The 19565-nt window shown below is 40.2% G+C and overlaps 1 protein-coding gene across 3 annotated transcripts in view; it reads right to left on the bottom strand.

The window, feature by feature from the left end:
- CFAP58 (cilia and flagella associated protein 58) overlaps nucleotides 1-19565 on the bottom strand; it is a 207165-nt gene that overhangs the window by 66016 nt on the left and 121584 nt on the right. For all 3 annotated transcript variants that reach the window (XM_049856121.1, XM_049856123.1, XM_049856122.1), the window contains 2 exons: nucleotides 17753-17914; nucleotides 16412-16558 (listed from right to left, as the gene is read on the bottom strand). In XM_049856121.1, coding sequence (XP_049712078.1) covers nucleotides 16412-16558; nucleotides 17753-17914 — 309 coding nt within the window. The remainder of the gene's footprint in view (nucleotides 1-16411; nucleotides 16559-17752; nucleotides 17915-19565) is intronic.

Raw genomic sequence — 19565 nt, 5'->3', positions numbered from 1 at the left:
TAAAAAGATATATAGATCCTGCCCTAAGACATCTCCAATCCCAATGGGAAGATAAGACATACAAGTATTATTCAAATATTAAGTCCAGGCAATAGTTTTTCAGTGTCTTTTTTTTATCACTCGGTGAATTGATGTTACAGGAGGTTAAAGGAAAAGCCAACACTGGACTGGGGTTGTCAGAGACTTCCTGGGACAGCATGGACCTGAGTCTAGCCCTTGAGGTTACATAGAGTCACAAGAGTGACAGGGAAAGGGTGTTACGGACTGGCAGGTTTTGGAAGGAAGATTCCTCTTGTCAAAGGAGACATTCACTTTGATTCCAGAAATATGTTTGTTACCTACAAATGTCTTAGGCATGATACTTGGCATTTTGCATAGCTACTAATATCCCCCATTTTACAGATGTACTTAACAAAGACAAACAGAAGCAAATTTAACTTGCCCAAGTCACACAACCAGGAAATATCCAAGCTGAGACTCTAACTCAGGTCTTTTGATTCAAGTGCCTGTGCTCTCTCTGCTACCACCACCCAATGTTCCAACTCCAATAGAGAAGATGAGTAAGACTAGAGGGATTCATCATCTATGGAAGATGGCAGATATATTCAACCATGCTACTCTGTGGAAATGCTATTCACCTGTGTGAAAAAAGGACATGGGCATACACAGAATTTTCTTTTTCTCCCTGGGGTTTAGAGGGCAGGACCAGTCAGGGTCTTGGTAGTTGGTGGATATTGCCAAAATGAAACGGCATGGGTTAGGGAGATAGTATTCCAGAGTCAGGCTTGCCTGAACAAACCCATGCAAACTAAAAAGCACCTGGAGTGTTCAGCAGATGGCAGGGCATCTATTGTGTCTGGATTATAGAGTGTGAGGTAGGGATGAGCAGAAGGTGAGGCTGGAAAAACAAATAGGCCAAGCTAGGAAGGGCCTTGTATGACATGCACCATATAGAATATGCAATGGGGATCTACAGAGTTAACCATATTAAAGGAAAGAGGAATACAGGCAGTTCCTGAGGTATGAACAAGATTTGTTCCTAAGTGTGTCTTAAACTCAAATTTGTAGATAAGTCAGAACAGGTGCATACAGTTCTCATTGACCCTTACCTTACTGCAAGAAAAGGCTCAAAGCCTTTTCAATGATTTAAACCCTTCCAGAACCAGTGGTATATATAGCTACCACTTACTTTTTGTACCTCTGGGGTTCACTGGGAAGCTACTGTCCCACTGACTGTATACACTGCCGCCAGGCAAAGCCCTATATAACAACTTGAAGTGGAAAAAACAGGCATGTGCTGCAAATTACTGTTTTTACAGGATATCGTATGAAGTGGTGCTCAATCGTTGAATTTTTGAAAGAAAATCATGAATTTTGAAAATTTTTATTTGGTACACATATTTACCCCTAGACTCTGGGGGTACGATTTGTGGAATGAGGCATAAAAGAAAAATCATATTACCTACCAAAAATTCAGACAGGCTCAATGACTCAGCATGCCCTCCATTACTGAAAACACATAGTATCAACAAAAAATTAAAAGGAAAAAATAAATGGGCTGTGAAAGGGTTAAAAGCTGCACGTACAGCAAGTGAAGGTGACTATGATGATTTTTTTTCCTTTTCTTTTTCTTGTACTTTAGATGGTTTACAGAACAAACTAGTTTCTCATCAAACAGTCAGTACACACATTGTTCTATGACGTTGGTTAACAATGCCACGACATGCCAACACTCTCCCCTCTCAACCCTGGGCTCCCCATTACCGGTTTTCCTGTTCCCTACTGCCTTCCAGTCCCTGCCCCAGGGCTAGTGCACCCCTTCAGTCTTGCTTTGTTCCATAGGCCTGTTCAATTTTTGGCTGAAGGGTGAACCTCGGAGTGACCTCATTACTTAGCTAAAAGGGTGTCCAGGGACCATACTCTCAGGGTTTCTCCAGTCTGTCAGCCCAGAAAATCTGGTCTTTCTTTTTGAGTGAGAATTTTGTTCTACATTTTTCTCCAGCTCTGACCAGGACCCTCTATTGTGATCCCTGTCAGAGCAGTCAGTGGTGGTAGCTGGGTACCATCTCGTTGTTCTGGACTCAGTCTGGTGGAGGCCGTGGTAGATGTGGTCCATTAGTCCTTTGGACTAATCTTTCCTTTGTATCTTTAGTTTTCTTCATTCTTCCTTGCTCCCAAAGGGGTGAGACCAATGGAGTATCCTAAATGGCTCCTCACAGGCTTTTAAGATCCCAGATGCTACTCACCAAAGTAGAATGTAGAACATATACTTTATAAACTATGTTATGCCAGTTGAGCTAGATATTCCCCGAGATCATGGTCCCCACAGCCCTCAGCCCAGCAATTCAGTCCCTCAGGGAGTTTGGATGTGTCTATGCAGCTACTATGACCTTGCCTTGTACAGGTTGTGCTGGCTTCCCCAGTATTGTGTACTGTCTTACCCTTCACCAAAGTTTCCGCTTACCTATTGTCTATTGCTTTTCCATCCCCACCCCTCCCCTCCCTCGTAACCATCAAAGATGGTTTCTTTTTGTATGTAAACCTTTTCATGAGTGTTTACGGTAGTGGTCTAATATAATTTTTGTTCTTTTGTGATTGATTTATTTCACTCAGCATATTGTCCTCCAGATTCATCCATGTTATGAGATGTCCACAGACTCATCATTGTTCTTTACTGTTGTGTAATACTCCATTGTGTATATGTACCACAGTTTGTTTATCTATTCATCTGTTGATGGGCCCCTAGGTTGTTTCCATCTTTTTGCTTTCGGGAACAATGCTGCAATGAACATGGGTGTGCATATGTCTGTCCATGTGCCGACTCTTAGTTCTCTAGGATATATTCCTAGGAGAGGGATTGCTGGATCATATGGTATTTCTATCTCTAGCTTTCTAAGGAAGGGCTATATCGTTTTCCAAAATGGTTGTATCATTTTGCATTCCCACCAGCAGTGCATAAGAGTTCTGATCTCCCCACAGCCTCTCCAACATCTGTTATTTCCTGTTTTATTGATTCGTGCCAGTAATGTCAAGGCGAGATGGTAGCTCATTGTGGTTTTGATTTGCATTTCCCTGATGGCTAGAGATCGTGAGCATTTCCTCCTGTGTTGGCCACTTGAATGCCTTCTTTGGTAAAGTGTCTATTTCCTTTTCCCATTTTTTATTGGATTATTTGTCTTTTTGTTGTAGAGGTACTGGATTTTCTTGTAGATTTTAGTGATTAGATCTTTGCTTCATTTGTAATAGCCAAATTTTTTTCCCCAGTCTGTAGGTTCTCTTTTTACTCTTTTGGTGAAGTCTTTTGATGAGCATAAGTGTTTAATTTTTAGACGATCCCTGTTATCTAGCTCATCCTCTGGAGCTTGTGTGTTGTTGGTTGGGGTTTGTATCCTGTTAATGCTGTGTATTAGGGCCTCTGGCATTTCTCCTATTTTTTCTTCTATGAACTTCATGGTTTTTGGCTTTATATTTAGGCCTTTGATCCATTTTGAGTTAGTTTTTGTATATGGTGTGAGGTATGGGTCCTGTTTCATTTTTTTGCAGATGGACATCCAGTTTTGCCAACACCATTTGTTAAAAAAGACTATCTTTTCCCCATCTGATGGACTTTGGGCCCTTGTAGGAGATCAGATGACCATAGGTGGATGAATTTACATATGGGTTCTCAATTCTGTTCCGTTGGTCAATGTATCTGTCATTGCACCAATACCAGACTGTTTGGGCTACTATAGCTGTATAGCAGGTTCTGAGGTCAGGTAGTGTGAGTCCTCTGACTTTATTCTTCTTCAACAGTGCTTTACTTATCTGGGGCTTCTTCCCTTTCCATATAGAGTTAATGATAAGTTTTTCCATCTCTTTAAAGAATATTGTTGGTATTTGGATTGGGATTGCACTGTATTTGTAAATCACTTTGGGTAGAATTGTCATTTTCACAATGTAGAGTCTACCTATCTGTGAGCATGGTATGTTTTTCCATTTATGTAGATCTCTTTTGGTTTCCTGCAGAAGTGTTTTGTAGTTTTCTTTGTATAGGTCTTTTACATCCCTGGTTAGATTTATTCCCAAGTATTTTATTTTTTTAGGAGCTATTATAAATGGTATTGTTTTCCTGATTTCCTTTTGTGATGAAGAATTTGTTGTGAGTAGGGGCTGGTTCAGTCATTTCAAAGTAAGGACAAATTTACATAACATTAAAGGGTCTGTAAGTCAGATGTTGGTAACCCAGGGACTTACTGTATATGTTTGAGAGGTTTCATGTTCAGATGGGAAGGACAGGTCAGTACAAGAAGAAACAAATGAGGAGAGAGAGCTCTGCTTTCACCCATGCCTAGAATAATGAGGGAGATGACATTAAGACACCAACTTTCCAATGGCTTTAGGTCAGGCAAATGATAGCAAAAGAGTAGTGATTTTTTTCCTTCAGGAAAGTATTATGACCCACACCATCACCCATCAAGAAAGGTCACCAAGATGGTAAAAATCCCCATACCTTCAGATGTCAATGAACCAACCCAGCTCTAATCAATGTCTGTCTCTTACCCATGAAGACAGTTGTCAGCTGCAGTCAAGTTGGCCCCTGATTCATGGCTACCCCATGCACAACAGGATTGGACAGTTTGTGATTCATAGGGTTTTCACCAGCTGATTTTTCAGAAGTCGATAGCCAGGCCTTTCTTTCTAGTCTTAGTCTAGGAACTCTGCTGAAAGCTGTTCAGCATCACAGCAACATGCAAGCCTCCACTGACAGACAAGTGGTGGCTGAGCTTGAAGTATACTGGCCTGGAATTGAAGCTGGGTTCCTCACATGGGAGGCAAGAACTTTACCACTGCCTCCACCCATGAAGACTAAGAGTCACTAATTTCATATCTCAAACTTATCCAAACTATAGAAGATACTGCACACCTGGTAACAGAGATGTAATTTTACAAACATAATGCAACCAGCTACTATAAAGCCAAGGCTTTTCTTTTTTTTTTATGATATTTTGTTTGTTCATTCATGAAATATGTTTTGATCTAGGGGATAAGCAAAAGGAAATACTTACTGAGAAAAGATCTGGCCTAGCATTTACCATTTTAGGGGATTCCTGTTAGGAAAGAGAGTGAAGAACCAGCCTTTCTGTTCCTGTAATCATTTAAGATGACAGCAAAGACAGCAGTAAAATACCTGTTTGGTTCATGCTTTCTTTAATAAAACTTTCATTTTTCCCAGAAGTGCAGCATTCACTTCCCTGTTCCTAAGTGCCAGGAGCTGATCAGAATCCATCAGCAGAACAAAATGAAACCCCTGTTATATTAAAATGCAATCAACGGTGTGTAAAAGTATCTGTCTGGAATGTAAAACCATCCGTGCGTTTGGCATTGCTGGATTTTTTTTTTCCATAATATATCAAAATTCTGAGTGGTCTCCTTATGTCATAAATTTATGGGCTGTAAACAAGATGTGGCATTAGACGTTGGCAGCAAATGTTAACATCAACAAAATACCTTGGCTCTAATGCATTTAACAGTTATAAATGTGAGCTGTCTTACCCAGGAAAGATGGTAACAATTGCTGTGCACCCAAAAGTCCATCAAGTCATGTTCTAGGTGGGACCTGAGGTTTCAGTGTCTCTCAAAGTGTTACTGGTGGCGTGAGGTTGTAACGAGAAGGTAATACACATGCTTCAGTCACTGCCTCCCCAATTATGCAGTTTTGCAATAGGTGTTTACGGAATACATATCATCTAATTTGGCTATGGGCATAAATCCATATCTCGAGAACCATACTTGTGGGAGTTTCACCATTCATTCATGAGCCCAAGACTCACTAGGTTTCACAGAAACCATCTGTTTACATCTAGCAAAAACAAATAGGACCAACTGAAGTCTTCCAGCCACAAAAATAATTAGGCTCTCTCTCTTTCTGCAAGAGCTCCCCAGCCATGTCATTCTACAAAGTCCACTAAGTAAAAGGATATGGTGCCCTGAAGCCAATCGCTAATGTGATCCTGAGCCCTGGACATAGAGAATTTGCTGCTGAGTTATTCACCAAGAATCGAAGTGCTGTCAGATTGATGTGGGATGATTGGGAGGTGACTAGACAGTATCAGGGGCTTGTTAGGACTGGAAGGCACACACTCCAAATGAGATGATTCCTTCAGTACTGATGAAACAAGACTGGGACAGAATGGGCAGATGAACCCAGCTGCAGCGACTTCTACAGAGAACTACTGACATTCTGTCATAACCATAAGGTGCTGGCAACGACTAGAATCCTGAGAAGTCAGTAGGGTTTGGAAGGGACTGAAAAGGGGAAAAAATGTGGAAGGAGCAAGATTTTTATTTTTAGGGAGATGAATGAGGATGGGGATAACCTACTGTGGACAGCGGTTTGTCTGTCAGTTTTGAGAAGTAGTAAAATTGGATTGTCCCGTCAAAAGACATCTCATGGTCTACCAAGCAGGCTAGGGCTGGCCCCTTTAGGAGGGATTTTGTGCCCACATATTGTAGAACTCACAATAATAAGCTAAACTTCTCTCGTAGCAAAGTTACTAGAAAATCTGCCCTTTCCCCTAGGGTTTTGGTTTGCAAACTTCAGATGCATCAGTCCAGAGACCTGTGTGTAAGGTGATTCAAACTCAGGCTAAAAAAGTCAAGAGGCTCAAACTCGACATGTGAGCTGTCATATTTCTCTAAAGAATGTCAGATGGGCTTAATGATAGGCCAAAATTTTCCAGTCGAAGCACGATGGCCAGTCACTCTCGGGTAACCTCAAATAATAAATCAAGCAGATATCCCTTCTCCCTTCCTCATTCTTGCTTTAATGGGAAATTCTGGGAGAAAAGGCATCCCAGTTTCACAATAAGTCCAAAGCAACCATCTTCCTATAATTGATGACCCAAAGCTATTTCCCATTTAGTGTTGACGCTCCAGAACAGAAGCTCTTTAATCATCCTTTATGTCCACCAGCTGCCAGTTCTGCTGACCCAGGGCCCAACTGCCATTTAGTATACTTAATTACAATGACTGGGCTATATGTGTAGATGCTTGTTTATGAGGAGTGTAATTAGCCTAAAAGAATTTTTATATAAGGTGACCAAATTGAAACAAACATTAATCAAAGTCAAAAATCTACGGAATTAATCATTTATCTTTGCATAGTGCATTGTTTGTTCTCAATCAGGATTTTATGGAAGACAGTTCCATCTTGGACCCCATTATAGTGCAATAATGCACCTTTTGAATACAGCATTACTTGGGAAAGTAAGCAATCAGGATCGTCATTCTCTAAAAGAGTTGATGTACTAGATACTCTACAAACAGAAATATACCGAAGCCTTGCTAGCATGGGTCCATGAGGCCCCTGGGTAAAGCTATGTTTATAACAAGGTTCGTCTGATTCATTCAGTGATAAATAAGCTCCCCTCCCACTACAGGCTCCAGGGTGGAACAAACTGTCTTTTACAAAAGGATGCTTTTGAATAAGGAGACTAAGGGCAAAGACACAGGATATTTCCAAATCGTAGCAAATACTTGTATGTTTCTTTTATATAGAAACAAACTGTAATGCGGCATTTTCTATTCTTTTTCTGTCATAACTTGGAGTGGGGAGACAAAAGTCTCAGAGAGGCAAATATATCGATTACTGTATTTTTTTCTAAAGGTACTTTTTTCACATTTTAATCTTCTTGAACCAAGATGTGCCTTAAGTTAACTTAAGGTGGTAGTTTTATTTCCATGAAAACTTACTGTTAAATTGAAAAAAAAAAAAACCCGTCATTAAATTAAGAGTGCATATTTCAATCTATGGCATCTTAGAATCAAGGAAATACGGCATTAAACCTGCCCAACACTAGATACCCATTAGCAAGATAGGAAATATGCTTGAAAGATAATATGTGTAGAAACCAAGGTATCCAGTCTCTACTTTGTTGTAAATAGTTCCTGTAAGTGGCTCATAAGCATTCATGAGTATTCTGCATATACATAAAACCTTTTCAGAATAAGAGTGCATCATTCTGGAGGCGGAGCCAAGATGGCGGACTAGGCAGACGCTACCTCGGATCCCTCTTACAACAAAGACACGGAAAAACAAGTGAATCGATCACATACATAACAATCTACGAACCCTGAACAACAAACACAGATTTAGAGACGGAGAACGAACTAATACGGGGAAGCAGCGATTGTTTCCAGAGCCTGGAGCCAGCGTACCAGTCAGGTACGGCACAAGCACAGAGACCTGCTCCACCCCCCTGAACTAACCCCGGGAGGGGGACTAGCCGGTTCCACGGGCGGCGTGGGACGCAGCCGTTAGGAGAAGTCCCCGGGAGGCAGTGACTGATCTTGGAGCAGAAAGAGCAGCACCCGAGCCGGGGAACCGTCCCACAGGGATTTGGACTGCACGCAGGTACGCCATAAACACGGAGAGTTGCTCCACCCCCTGAACTAACCCCGGGAAGGTGACCATCCGGGTCGCGCGGGCGGCGTGGGACGCAGCCGGTAGGAGAAGTCCCCGGGAGGCAGCGACTGGTATTGGAGCGGGGAGAACAGCGTTCCAGCCGGGACACTCGGTCGCGGCACAAGCACGGGGAGCTACTCCACCCATCTGAACTAACCCCGGGAGGGGGCCCACCTGGTTCACGGGGGCGGCACGGCCACGCGGCTGGAGGGACGAGAAGTCCCCGGGAGGCAGCGACTGATTTTGGAGTCGAGAGTGCACCGTCCCAGTAGGGGAGCCTTGACGCTGGGCGTGGGGCTGGAAGCGGAGGATCTGACCGTGACTCCAGCGGGCCAGACCCCCCGGGGGCAATCTCCACACAGACAGCACACATAGGCGACGTGCCCGCGGGAATCTCAGATATAATAGTCTTTCCAAGCAAGACAAGCAACTCTGGCTATATTCTGAGGTGCTACTCTCCTATCTCTCTGTTCCCTCCCCCACCCTCCCCAGGCGGCTTCATTAACATCTGAATAGCCTGAGCCAGAGGGAGAACTCTGATAGGGATCTGACTGCAGTTTTTTTTTTAGCGGATTTTCTGGAAAAACTAGTTTCCCAGTGATGGCTCGGAGACAACAATCCATATCAAACCACTTAAAGAAGCAGACTGTGACAGCTTCTCCAACTCCCCAAACAAAAGAATCAAAATCTTTCCCAAATGAAGATACAATTTTGGAATTATCAGATACAGAATATAAAAAACTAATTTACAGAATGCTTAATGATATCACAAATGAAATTAGGATATCTGCAGAAAAAGCCAAGGAACACACTGATAAAACTGTTGAAGAACTCAAAAAGATTATTCAAGAACATACTGGAAAAATTAATAAGTTGCAAGAATCCATAGAGAGACAACATGTAGAAATCCAAAAGATTAACAATAAAATAACAGAATTAGACAACACACTAGGAAGTCAGAGGAGCAGACTCGAGCAATTAGAATGCAGACTGGGACATCTGGAGGACCAGGGAATCAACACCAACATAGCTGAAAAAAAATCAGATAAAAGAATTTAAAAAAATGAAGAAACCCTAAGAATTATGTGGGACTCTATCAAGAAGGATAACCTGCGGGTGATTGGAGTCCCAGAACAGGGAGGGGGGACAGAAAACACAGAGAAAATAGTTGAAGAACTTCTGACAGAAAACTTCCCTGACATCATGAAAAACGAAAGGATATCTATCCAAGATGCTCATCGAACCCCATTTAAGATTGATCCAAAAAGAAAAACACCAAGACATATTATCATCAAACTCACCAAAACCAAAGATAAACAGAAAATTTTAAAAGCAGCCAGGGAGAAAAGAAAGGTTTCCTTCAAGGGAGAATCAATAAGAATATGTTCTGACTACTCAGCAGAAACCATGCAGGCAAGAAGGGAATGGGACGACATATACAGAACACTGAAGGAGAAGAACTGCCAACCAAGGATCATATATCCAGCAAAACTCTCTCTGAAATATGAAGGCGAAATTAAGATATTTACAGACAAACACAAGTTTAGAGAATTTGCAAAAACCAAACCAAAGCTACAAGAAATACTAAAGGATATTGTTTGGTCAGAGAACCAATAATATCAGATATCAGCACAACACAAGGTCACAAAACAGAACGTCCTGATATCAACTCAAATAGGGAAATCACAAAAACAAACAAATTAAGATTAATTAAAAAAAAATACACATAACAGGGAATCATGGAAGTCAATAGGTAAAAGATCACAATAATCAAAAAGAGGGACTAAATACAGGAGGCATTGAACTGCCATATGGAGAGTGATACAAGGCGATATAGAACAATACAAGTTAGGTTTTTACTTAGAAAAATAGGGGTATATAATGAGGTAACCACAAAAAGGTATAACAACTCTATAACTCAAGACAAAAACCAAGAAAAACGTAACGACTCAACTAACATAAAGTCAAACACTATGAAAGTGAGGATCTCACAATTTACTAAGAAAAACGCCTCAGCACAAAAAGTATGTGGAAAAATGAAATTGTCAACAACACACATAAAAAGGCATCAAAATGACAGCACTAAAAATTTATCTATAATTACCCTGAATGTAAATGGACTAAATGCACCAATAAAGAGACAGAGAGTCACAGACTGGATAAAGAAACACGATCCATCTATATGCTGCCTACAAGAGACACACCTTAGACTTAGAGACACAAACAAACTAAAACTCAAAGGATGGAAAAAAGTATATCAAGCAAACAATAAGCAAAAAAGAAGAGGAGTAGCAATATTAATTTCTGACAAAATAGACTTTAGACTTAAATCCACCACAAAGGATAAAGAAGGACACTATATAATGATAAAAGGGACAATTGATCAGGAAGACATAACCATATTAAATATTTACGCACCCAATGACAGGGCTGCAAGATATATAAATCAAATTTTAACAGAACTGAAAAGCGAGATAGATACCTCCACAATTATAGTAGGAGACTTCAACACACCCCTTTCGGAGAAGGACAGGACATCCAGTAAGAAGCTCAACAGAGACACGGAAGATCTAATTACAACAATCAACCAACTTGACCTCATTGACTTATACAGAACTCTCCACCCAACTGCTGCAAAATATACTTTTTTTTCTAGCGCACATGGAACATTCTCTAGAATAGACCACATATTAGGTCATAAAACAAACCTTTGCAGAGTCCAAAACATCGAAATATTACAAAGCATCTTCTCAGACCACAAGGCAATAAAACTAGAGATCAATAACAGAAGAACGAGGGAAAAGAAATCAAATACTTGGAAAATGAACAATACCCTCCTGAAAAAAGACTGGGTTATAGAAGACATCAAGGAGGGAATAAGGAAATTCATAGACAGCAACGAGAATGAAAATACTTCCTATCAAAACCTCTGGGACACAGCAAAAGCAGTGCTCAGAGGTCAATTTATATCAATAAATGCACACATACAAAAAGAAGAAAGAGCCAAAATCAGAGAACTGTCCCTACAACTTGAACAAATAGAAAGTGAGCAACAAAAGAATCCATCAGGCACCAGAAGAAAACAAATAATAAAAATTAGAGCTGAACTAAATGAATTAGAGAACAGAAAAACAATTGAAAGAATTAACAAAGCCAAAAGCTGGTTCTTTGAAAAAATTAACAAAATTGATAAACCATTGGCTAGACTGACTAAAGAAATACAGGAAAGGAAACAAATAACCCGAATAAGAAATGAGAAGGACCACATCACAACAGAACCAAATGAAATTAAAAGAATCATTTCAGATTATTATGAAAAATTGTACTCTAACAAATTTGAAAACCTAGAAGAAATGGATGAATTCCTTGAAAAACACTACCTACCTAAACTAACACATTCAGAAGCAGAACAACTAAATAGACCCATAACAAAAAAAGAGATTGAAACGGTAATCAAAAAACTCCCAACAAAAAAAAGTCCTGGCCCGGACGGCTTCACTGCAGAGTTCTACCAAATTTTCAGAGAAGAGTTAACACCACTACTACTAAAGGTATTCCAAAGCATAGAAAATGACGGAATACTACCCAACTCATTCTATGAAGCCACCATCTCCCTGATACCAAAACCAGGTAAAGACATTACAAAAAAAGAAAATTATAGACCTATATCCCTCATGAACATTGATGCAAAAATCCTCAACAAAATTCTAGCCAATAGAATCCAACAACACATCAAAAAAATAATTCACCCTGATCAAGTGGGATTTATACCAGGTATGCAAGCCTGGTTTAATATCAGAAAAACCATTAATGTAATCCATCACATAAATAAAACAAAAGACAAAAACCACATGATCTTATCAATTGATGCAGAAAAGGCATTTGACAAAGTCCAACACCCATTCATGATAAAAACTCTTACCAAAATAGGAATTGAAGGAAAATTCCTCAACATAATAAAGGGCATCTATGCAAAGCCAACAGCCAATATCACTCTAAATGGAGAGAACCTGAAAGCATTTCCCTTGAGAACGGGAACCAGACAAGGATGCCCTTTATCACCGCTCTTATTCAACATCGTGTTGGAAGTCTTAGCCAGGGCAATCAGGCTAGACAAAGAAATAAAAGGTATCTGGATTGGCAAGGAAGAAGTAAAGTTATCACTATTTGCAGATGACATGATTATATACACAGAAAACCCTAAGGAATCCTCCAGAAAACTACTGAAACTAATAGAAGAGTTTGGCAAGAGTCTCAGGTTATAAAATAAACATACAAAAATCACTTGGATTCCTCTACATCAACAAAAAGAACACCGAAGAGGAAATAACCAAATCAATACCATTCACGGTAGCCCCCAAGAAGATAAGATACTTAGGAATAAATCTTACCAAGGATGTAAAAGACCTATACAAAGAAAACTACAAAGCTCTACTACAAGAAATTCAAAAGGACATACTTAAGTGGAAAAACATACCTTGCTCATGGATAGGAAGACTTAACATAGTAAAAATGTCTATTCTACCAAAAGCCATCTATACATTTAACGCACTTCCGATCCAAATTCCAATGTCATATTTTAAGGGGATAGAGAAACAAATCACCAATTTCATATGGAAGGGAAAAAAGCCCCGGATAAGCAAAGCACTACTGAAAAAGAAGAAGAAAGTGGGAGGCCTCACCTTACCTGACTTCAGAACCTATTATACAGCCACAGTAGTCAAAACAGCCTGGTATTGGTACAACAACAGACACATAGACCAATGGAACAGAATTGAGAACCCAGACATAGATCCATCCACGTATGAGCAGCTGATATTTGGCAAAGGACCAGTGTCAATTAACTGGGGAAAAGACAGCCTTTTTAACAAATGGTGCTGGCATAACTGGATATCCATTTGCAAAAAAATGAAACAGGACCCATACCTCACACCATGCACAAAAACTAACTCCAAGTGGATCAAAGACCTAAACATAAAGACTAAAACGATAAAGATCATGGAAGAAAAAATTGGGACAACCCTAGGAGCCCTAATACAAGGTATAAACAGAATACAAAACATTACCAAAAATGATGAAGAGAAACCCGATAATTGGGAGCTCCTAAAAATCAAACACCTATGCTCATCTAAAGACTTCACCAAAAGAGTAAAAAGACCACCTACAGATTGGGAAAGAATTTTCAGCTATGACATCTCCGACCAGCGCCTGATCTCTAAAATCTACATGATTCTGTCAAAACTCAACCACAAAAAGACAAACAACCCAATCAAGAAGTGGGCAAAGGATATGAACACACATTTCTCTAAAGAAGATATTCAGGCAGCCAACAGATACATGAGAAAATGCTCTCGATCATTAGCCATTAGAGAAATGCAAATTAAAACTACGATGAGATTCCATCTCACACCAGCAAGGCTGGCATTAATCCAAAAAACACAAAATAATAAATGTTGGAGAGGCTGTGGAGAGATTGGAACTCTCATACACTGCTGGTGGGAATGTAAAATGGTACAACCACTTTGGAAATCTATCTGGCGTTATCTTAAACAGTTAGAAATAGAACTACCATACAACCCAGAAATCCCACTCCTCGGAATATACCCTAGAGATACAAGAGCCTTCATACAAACAGATATATGCACACCCATGTTTATTGCAGCTCTGTTTACAATAGCAAAAAGTTGGAAGCAACCAAGGTGTCCATCAACGGATGAATGGGTAAATAAATTGTGGTATATTCACACAATGGAATACTACGCATCGATAAAGAACAGTGACGAATCTCTGAAACATTTCATAACATGGAGGAACCTGGAAGGCATTATGCTGAGCGAAATGAGTCAGAGGCAAAAGGACAAATACTGTATAAGACCACTATTATAAGATCTTGAGAAATAGTAAACCTGAGAAGAACACATACTTTTGTGGTTACGAGGGGGGGAGGGAGGGAGGGTGGGAGAGGGTTTTTTTATTGATTAATCAGTAGATAAGAACTGCTTTAGGTGAAGGGAAAGACAACACTCAATACATGGAAGGTCAGCTCAATTGGACTGGACCAAAAGCAAAGAAGTTTCCGGGATAAAATGAATGCTTCAAAGCTCAGCGGAGCAAGCGCGGGGGTCTGGGGAACATGGTTTGCGGGGACTTCTAAGTCAATTGGCAAAATAATTCTATTATGAAATCATTCTGCATCCCACTTTGAAATGTGGCGTCTGGGGTCTTAAATGCTAACAAGCAGCCATCTAAGATGCAGCAATTGGTCTCAACCCACCTGGAGCAAAGGAAAATGAAGAACACCAAGCCCACATGACAACTAAGAGCCCAAGAGACAGAAAGGGCCACATGAACCAGAGACCTACATCATCCTGAGACCAGAAGAACTAGTTGGTGCCCGGCCACAATCGATGACTGCCCTGACAGGGAGCTCAGCAGAGGACCCCTGAGGGAGCAGGAGAGCAGTGGGATGCAGACCCCAAATTCTCATAAGAAGACCAAACTTAATGGTCTGACTGAGACTGGAGGAATCCCGGCGGTCATGCTCTCCAGACCTTCTGTTGACACAGGACAGGAACCATCCCTGAAGACAACTCATCAGACATGAAAGGGACTGGTCAGCGGGTGGGAGAGAGACGCTGATGAAGAGTGAGCTAATTATATCAGGTGTACACTTGAGATTGTGTTGGCAACTCTTGTCTGGAGGGGGGATGGGAGGATAGAGAGAGAGGGAAGCCGGCAAAATTGTCAAGAAAGGAGAGACTGAAAGGGCTGACTCAAGACGGGGAGAGTAAGTGGGAGTAGGGAGTGAGATGTATGTAAACTTATATGTGACAGACTGATTGGATTTGTAAACGTTCACTTGAAGCTTAATAAAAGTTATTATAAAAAAAAAAAGAGTGCATCATTCTCTTAGAAGTTCCTTTTTAAATTCTTTAGTCACATGGATTAGAAGGGAAATCTATTGGATTGAATAGAAAAGGGAAAATGCATTAGGTTTGGCGATGTCTACAGTAAAACATATTTGGTTAGGGGATTTGAAATGAGGCAATTATTTGGTGATGTATTCTTGGAAAAAGTCCTTATAATGTTAGTATCAGGGCTTTGAGCCAGTTTTTTCCAGTTCGACCCCCTCCTTTGAATTTGCATTTTCACCCCAGATATACTGAATGAGAATCTACAGTTTAACAATATCCCCAGGTGGCTCTTATGTATAATAAATTTTGAAAACCACTGCTCTACTAGTGGTTCTCAGAATTGGCCCCTAACCAGCAGTATTAGCATGGCCCAGGAACTCGTTAGAAATGCAAATTTTCAGAATGTTCTAACTTAGTAGATTTAAAAGGTGATTCCAGGAGGAGTAGCTGCAATGTTCTTGGGCCCATAGAGGTAAAGTGAGCCATGAAGGGCAAATCCAGTGAGGACAACGATCTGATGGACACCCCGTAGTTAGTGATATTGCAGGGAGAAAAGCCATGTGCACACCAAGAAAACAATGATTAGGAGCAGAGGGACAGAGGGCCTTGCTAGCATTGCCTTAAAGAAGGCCCAGGGAGGAGTCTGGGAGGACTAGATGTGGACAGAAGGTTTGGACTTGAGTGGTAAATGCAAAGGGATTGTAGTGAGCTTGCAAGTTCAAGGACTTCATGGGCACTGCCAACCTGCCAGGTCTCATCCACTGATGTGATGGTAGCCAGCATAGCAGAACTAGGTGTTTGTGCCTCTCCACAGCCTCTGCTTCCCCCTTACCCTGCCAATCCTATTGGGAGCACTACCTATAAGGTGCACGACTGGAGATGGCAAGCTCATTTTCCTGGTGCCTTGCATGGGTTGGCTTGGGTAACCATCAATAGTGACCACAGGCACCCTTGATTGTTCCCCCTGCCCACGGCTGCCTCTAGTGAGAGCAGAGTCTGCCTCAAATGGGTCAAATAGATAGAATATGGGTCTGTCACTTTTATTATAAGGTACCTTTAATGTTTCCTTCTCCTTTTCTGTTCGCTGCTGTTCCAGGTGTAGTTTCACAAGTGCTGACTCTTTGGCTGATATTTCTTCTTTCAGCTGATCTACCTGATGGGTCATAATCTTTAATTTCCTCTTCATTTCCGTTATTTCATCCTAACAAATTAAAAGGAGAAATATTTGAAAGTGAAATAAATAGGCATTACTGTCTCTAAGCAAGTTCAATATATATTCAAGAGTTTTTTTAGGGAGGCTCTCTCTAATCAATGGTCTCTTGACCAATTAAAACTGGACTATTCCTTTATATCTTGTGCCCATCAACCTCAGAGTACTAAATAGCATTAACTCTCAAAATATTCCATAAGACATATACTATCTTAGTTATCTACTGCTGCTGTAACAGAAATACCACAAGTGGATGGCATTAACAACGAAAAATTTATTCTCTCACAATCTAGGAGGCTAGAAGTCCAAATTCAGGGTGCCAGCTCCAGGAGAAGGCTTTCTCTCTCTCTGTCAGCTCTGGAAGAAGGTCCTTGTCATCAATCTTCCCCTGGTCTAGGAGCTTCTCAGCACAGGGACCCTGGGTCCAAAGGATGTGCTCTGCTTCTAGTACTACTACTCTCTTGGTGGTATGAGGACCCTCTGTCTCTCTGCTCGATTCTTTCTTTTTTATCTCAAAAGAGATTGACTCAAAATACAACCTAATCTTGTAGATTGAATCCTGCCTCATTAACATAACTGCCTCTAATCCTGCCTCAATAACATCTTAGAAGTAGGATTTACAACACACAGGAAAATCACATCAGATGACAAAGTGATAGGCAACCACACAATACTGGGAATCATGGTCTAGCCAAGTTGACACACATTTTAGGGGGGCACAATTTAATCCATAACATATACTAAGCATACCTAATGTATAAATCTCACACAGACATACACAGGCATGTATGCACTTTATTCCTCATTTTACAGGGCAAGAATTGGAAGCACAACAAAATTGTAACTAAAAGAATTTGAAGAAAAGCTCTGCAATTAAACGACAAGAGCATGCTGCTACCCTCTGAGCCATGGTAGCTATTAGCAGTTTTAAAAATTAAAAAGAGGTGAATGATAATTCTACATCATAATTATAAGCAGGACCATGGTTGCCACCATCATATCAACTTGTGTCATCTCCATTTCAAACAACCTGACAGTTTTGCATAAATTGATCTTCTCTTTCAGGTGAATTCCACGAGATTTCTTTCTTGGCCTACTCTAAATTCCGCCATTAGGATAGCAGAAACAGTTTTACCCCTAGTGTGGGAAAGGATCAAAATGTAAAGACGCAAATGCTTCCTTTACCTGTGCCTCAACCAGATTTTTGCTGTACAGATTCCTGTCTGACCTCACAGCTTCGTAAAGGTTCTGTTGCTGTTTTAATTTCGTCTCTGATTCAGCTATTTTTTTCCTGTAGTCAAAAATCTGCATTTCACGGATTTTTATGTCTTCCATGTTCAGGAGGACCTAGAGGAGAAAGAAGAATATGAATATGGTTAGATAGCTTATCTGTGGTTACCAGTTCGGAACTAACTTGGAGGTTTATATCTAAGGGTGGTTGGCAAAGATGCCAGCAATCAGAAAATCTGACTGTGGCTATTATCACTGCAGTACAACACTGCAGCCCAGCTGATTAGGGACAAACATACATTTTATCTACTCTGGAGCTCTGCTTAAACATAAAGGCTTAGCTCAGTTATTCTGTGATCATGAGAGGGAGAAAAAGAATTCTTCCAATACTGAAAACCTCTCCTGACAACACCCATCCACCAAAAAAGACAGAGAAAAAAACCCACAGACTTAAACAGATCTTAACACAAAGCATTAAGAAAGAGAAGAGGTAACCTAGCTATTTGGCCACACTTGCTGCCTTATAGAGTTAACCAGGAGGAAGAAAGGTAGCATTTGAACCCTGATAGCAATCACAGCCCTGTCTTGCCAATGTCAAACTCGCTGCATCAAGGGAACTTAAAGGCCTTCATAACAATGCATTCTGTTGTACACAAAACATTTCTGGGAAAGATGGCATGTAAGGAAGACTTCCTCCTTTTTGCAAGTATGCAAAGGCAAGGCACAAAATTCCACAGTGAACTGATACTGGTAAACCAGCAATCCATACCAGAGACACTACACAATCATGGCTCAGCTACAACGCCTACACACTTTTTTTTTTAAGGACGAATGTCTTAAAAAATTCCTTAAGAAGAATTTAGTGAGGAAAACTGATTAAGTCAATGGAACTAAGTTCTACGCAACAGCTAGAACACATAAGGAGAATATTCTTACGAAGATGTCACTGAATTTTAGTGGGGTTCTCATAATTAATGGCTATAATTTAAGGAAATAAACACAGAATGTGACAGAGAATGGAAAGAAGGGGACATAAGGTGGCCAAGGATGGTCCTCTAAAAAAGTGATATTTTACCTGAAACCTAATGGACTTTTGCCATGCTAATTTGATTGTGATTCTGGTGTGGGCTACTTGTTGTAAACAGCATGTTCCCAAGTTACTGGACTATGGAATCTTTTATTTTCCCCCGACTTGTGAAATTCATATTCCAGAAAATATACTCTGAGCAACCCTGCTCTAGCATTTGCCCATCAGAGTTGATGAAGGCTGACATTAAAATATTTATCCTTTGTATCTTTAAATAAGCCTCTTTGAGAATTTTCTTAGACTTATATTTAAAGAGGGACAAAATTTTAATAAGCTCCTTTTTAGAATATGTTATTTTGTACTATTTTTTTCTTATTGGATCTATTCTTATTAACATTTTTTGTCTTTACAATTTTTTTATTTGATTTCTTTATACATATTCCTACACGTCATAATTTCAAATAAATATGTCAGTGTCAAATGTACATTAATTTTCTTTCCCATATTTACTTGGACCTTCATCCCTGCTTCAAACACATCAGTCCCTCATTACACATAACTTAACCAGGTCAACAATCTAATATACATCCTTCCATGTTTTTCTTTGAATTCTGCACATTCTACTCAGTTCTACAGAAATATCAATTAAAAAAAAAAAAAACCTATTGCCGTCAAGTTGATTCCAAGTCATAGAGACCTATAGGACAGAGTAGAGCTGCCCCATATGGTTCCCAAGGAGTG

This window comes from Elephas maximus, chromosome 16 (genome assembly GCF_024166365.1).
Source record: "Elephas maximus indicus isolate mEleMax1 chromosome 16, mEleMax1 primary haplotype, whole genome shotgun sequence".
Taxonomy (NCBI): domain Eukaryota; kingdom Metazoa; phylum Chordata; class Mammalia; order Proboscidea; family Elephantidae; genus Elephas; species Elephas maximus.
The sequence above is the reverse complement of the archived record's forward strand: the minus strand, read 5'-3'. Positions and strand labels throughout refer to the sequence as shown.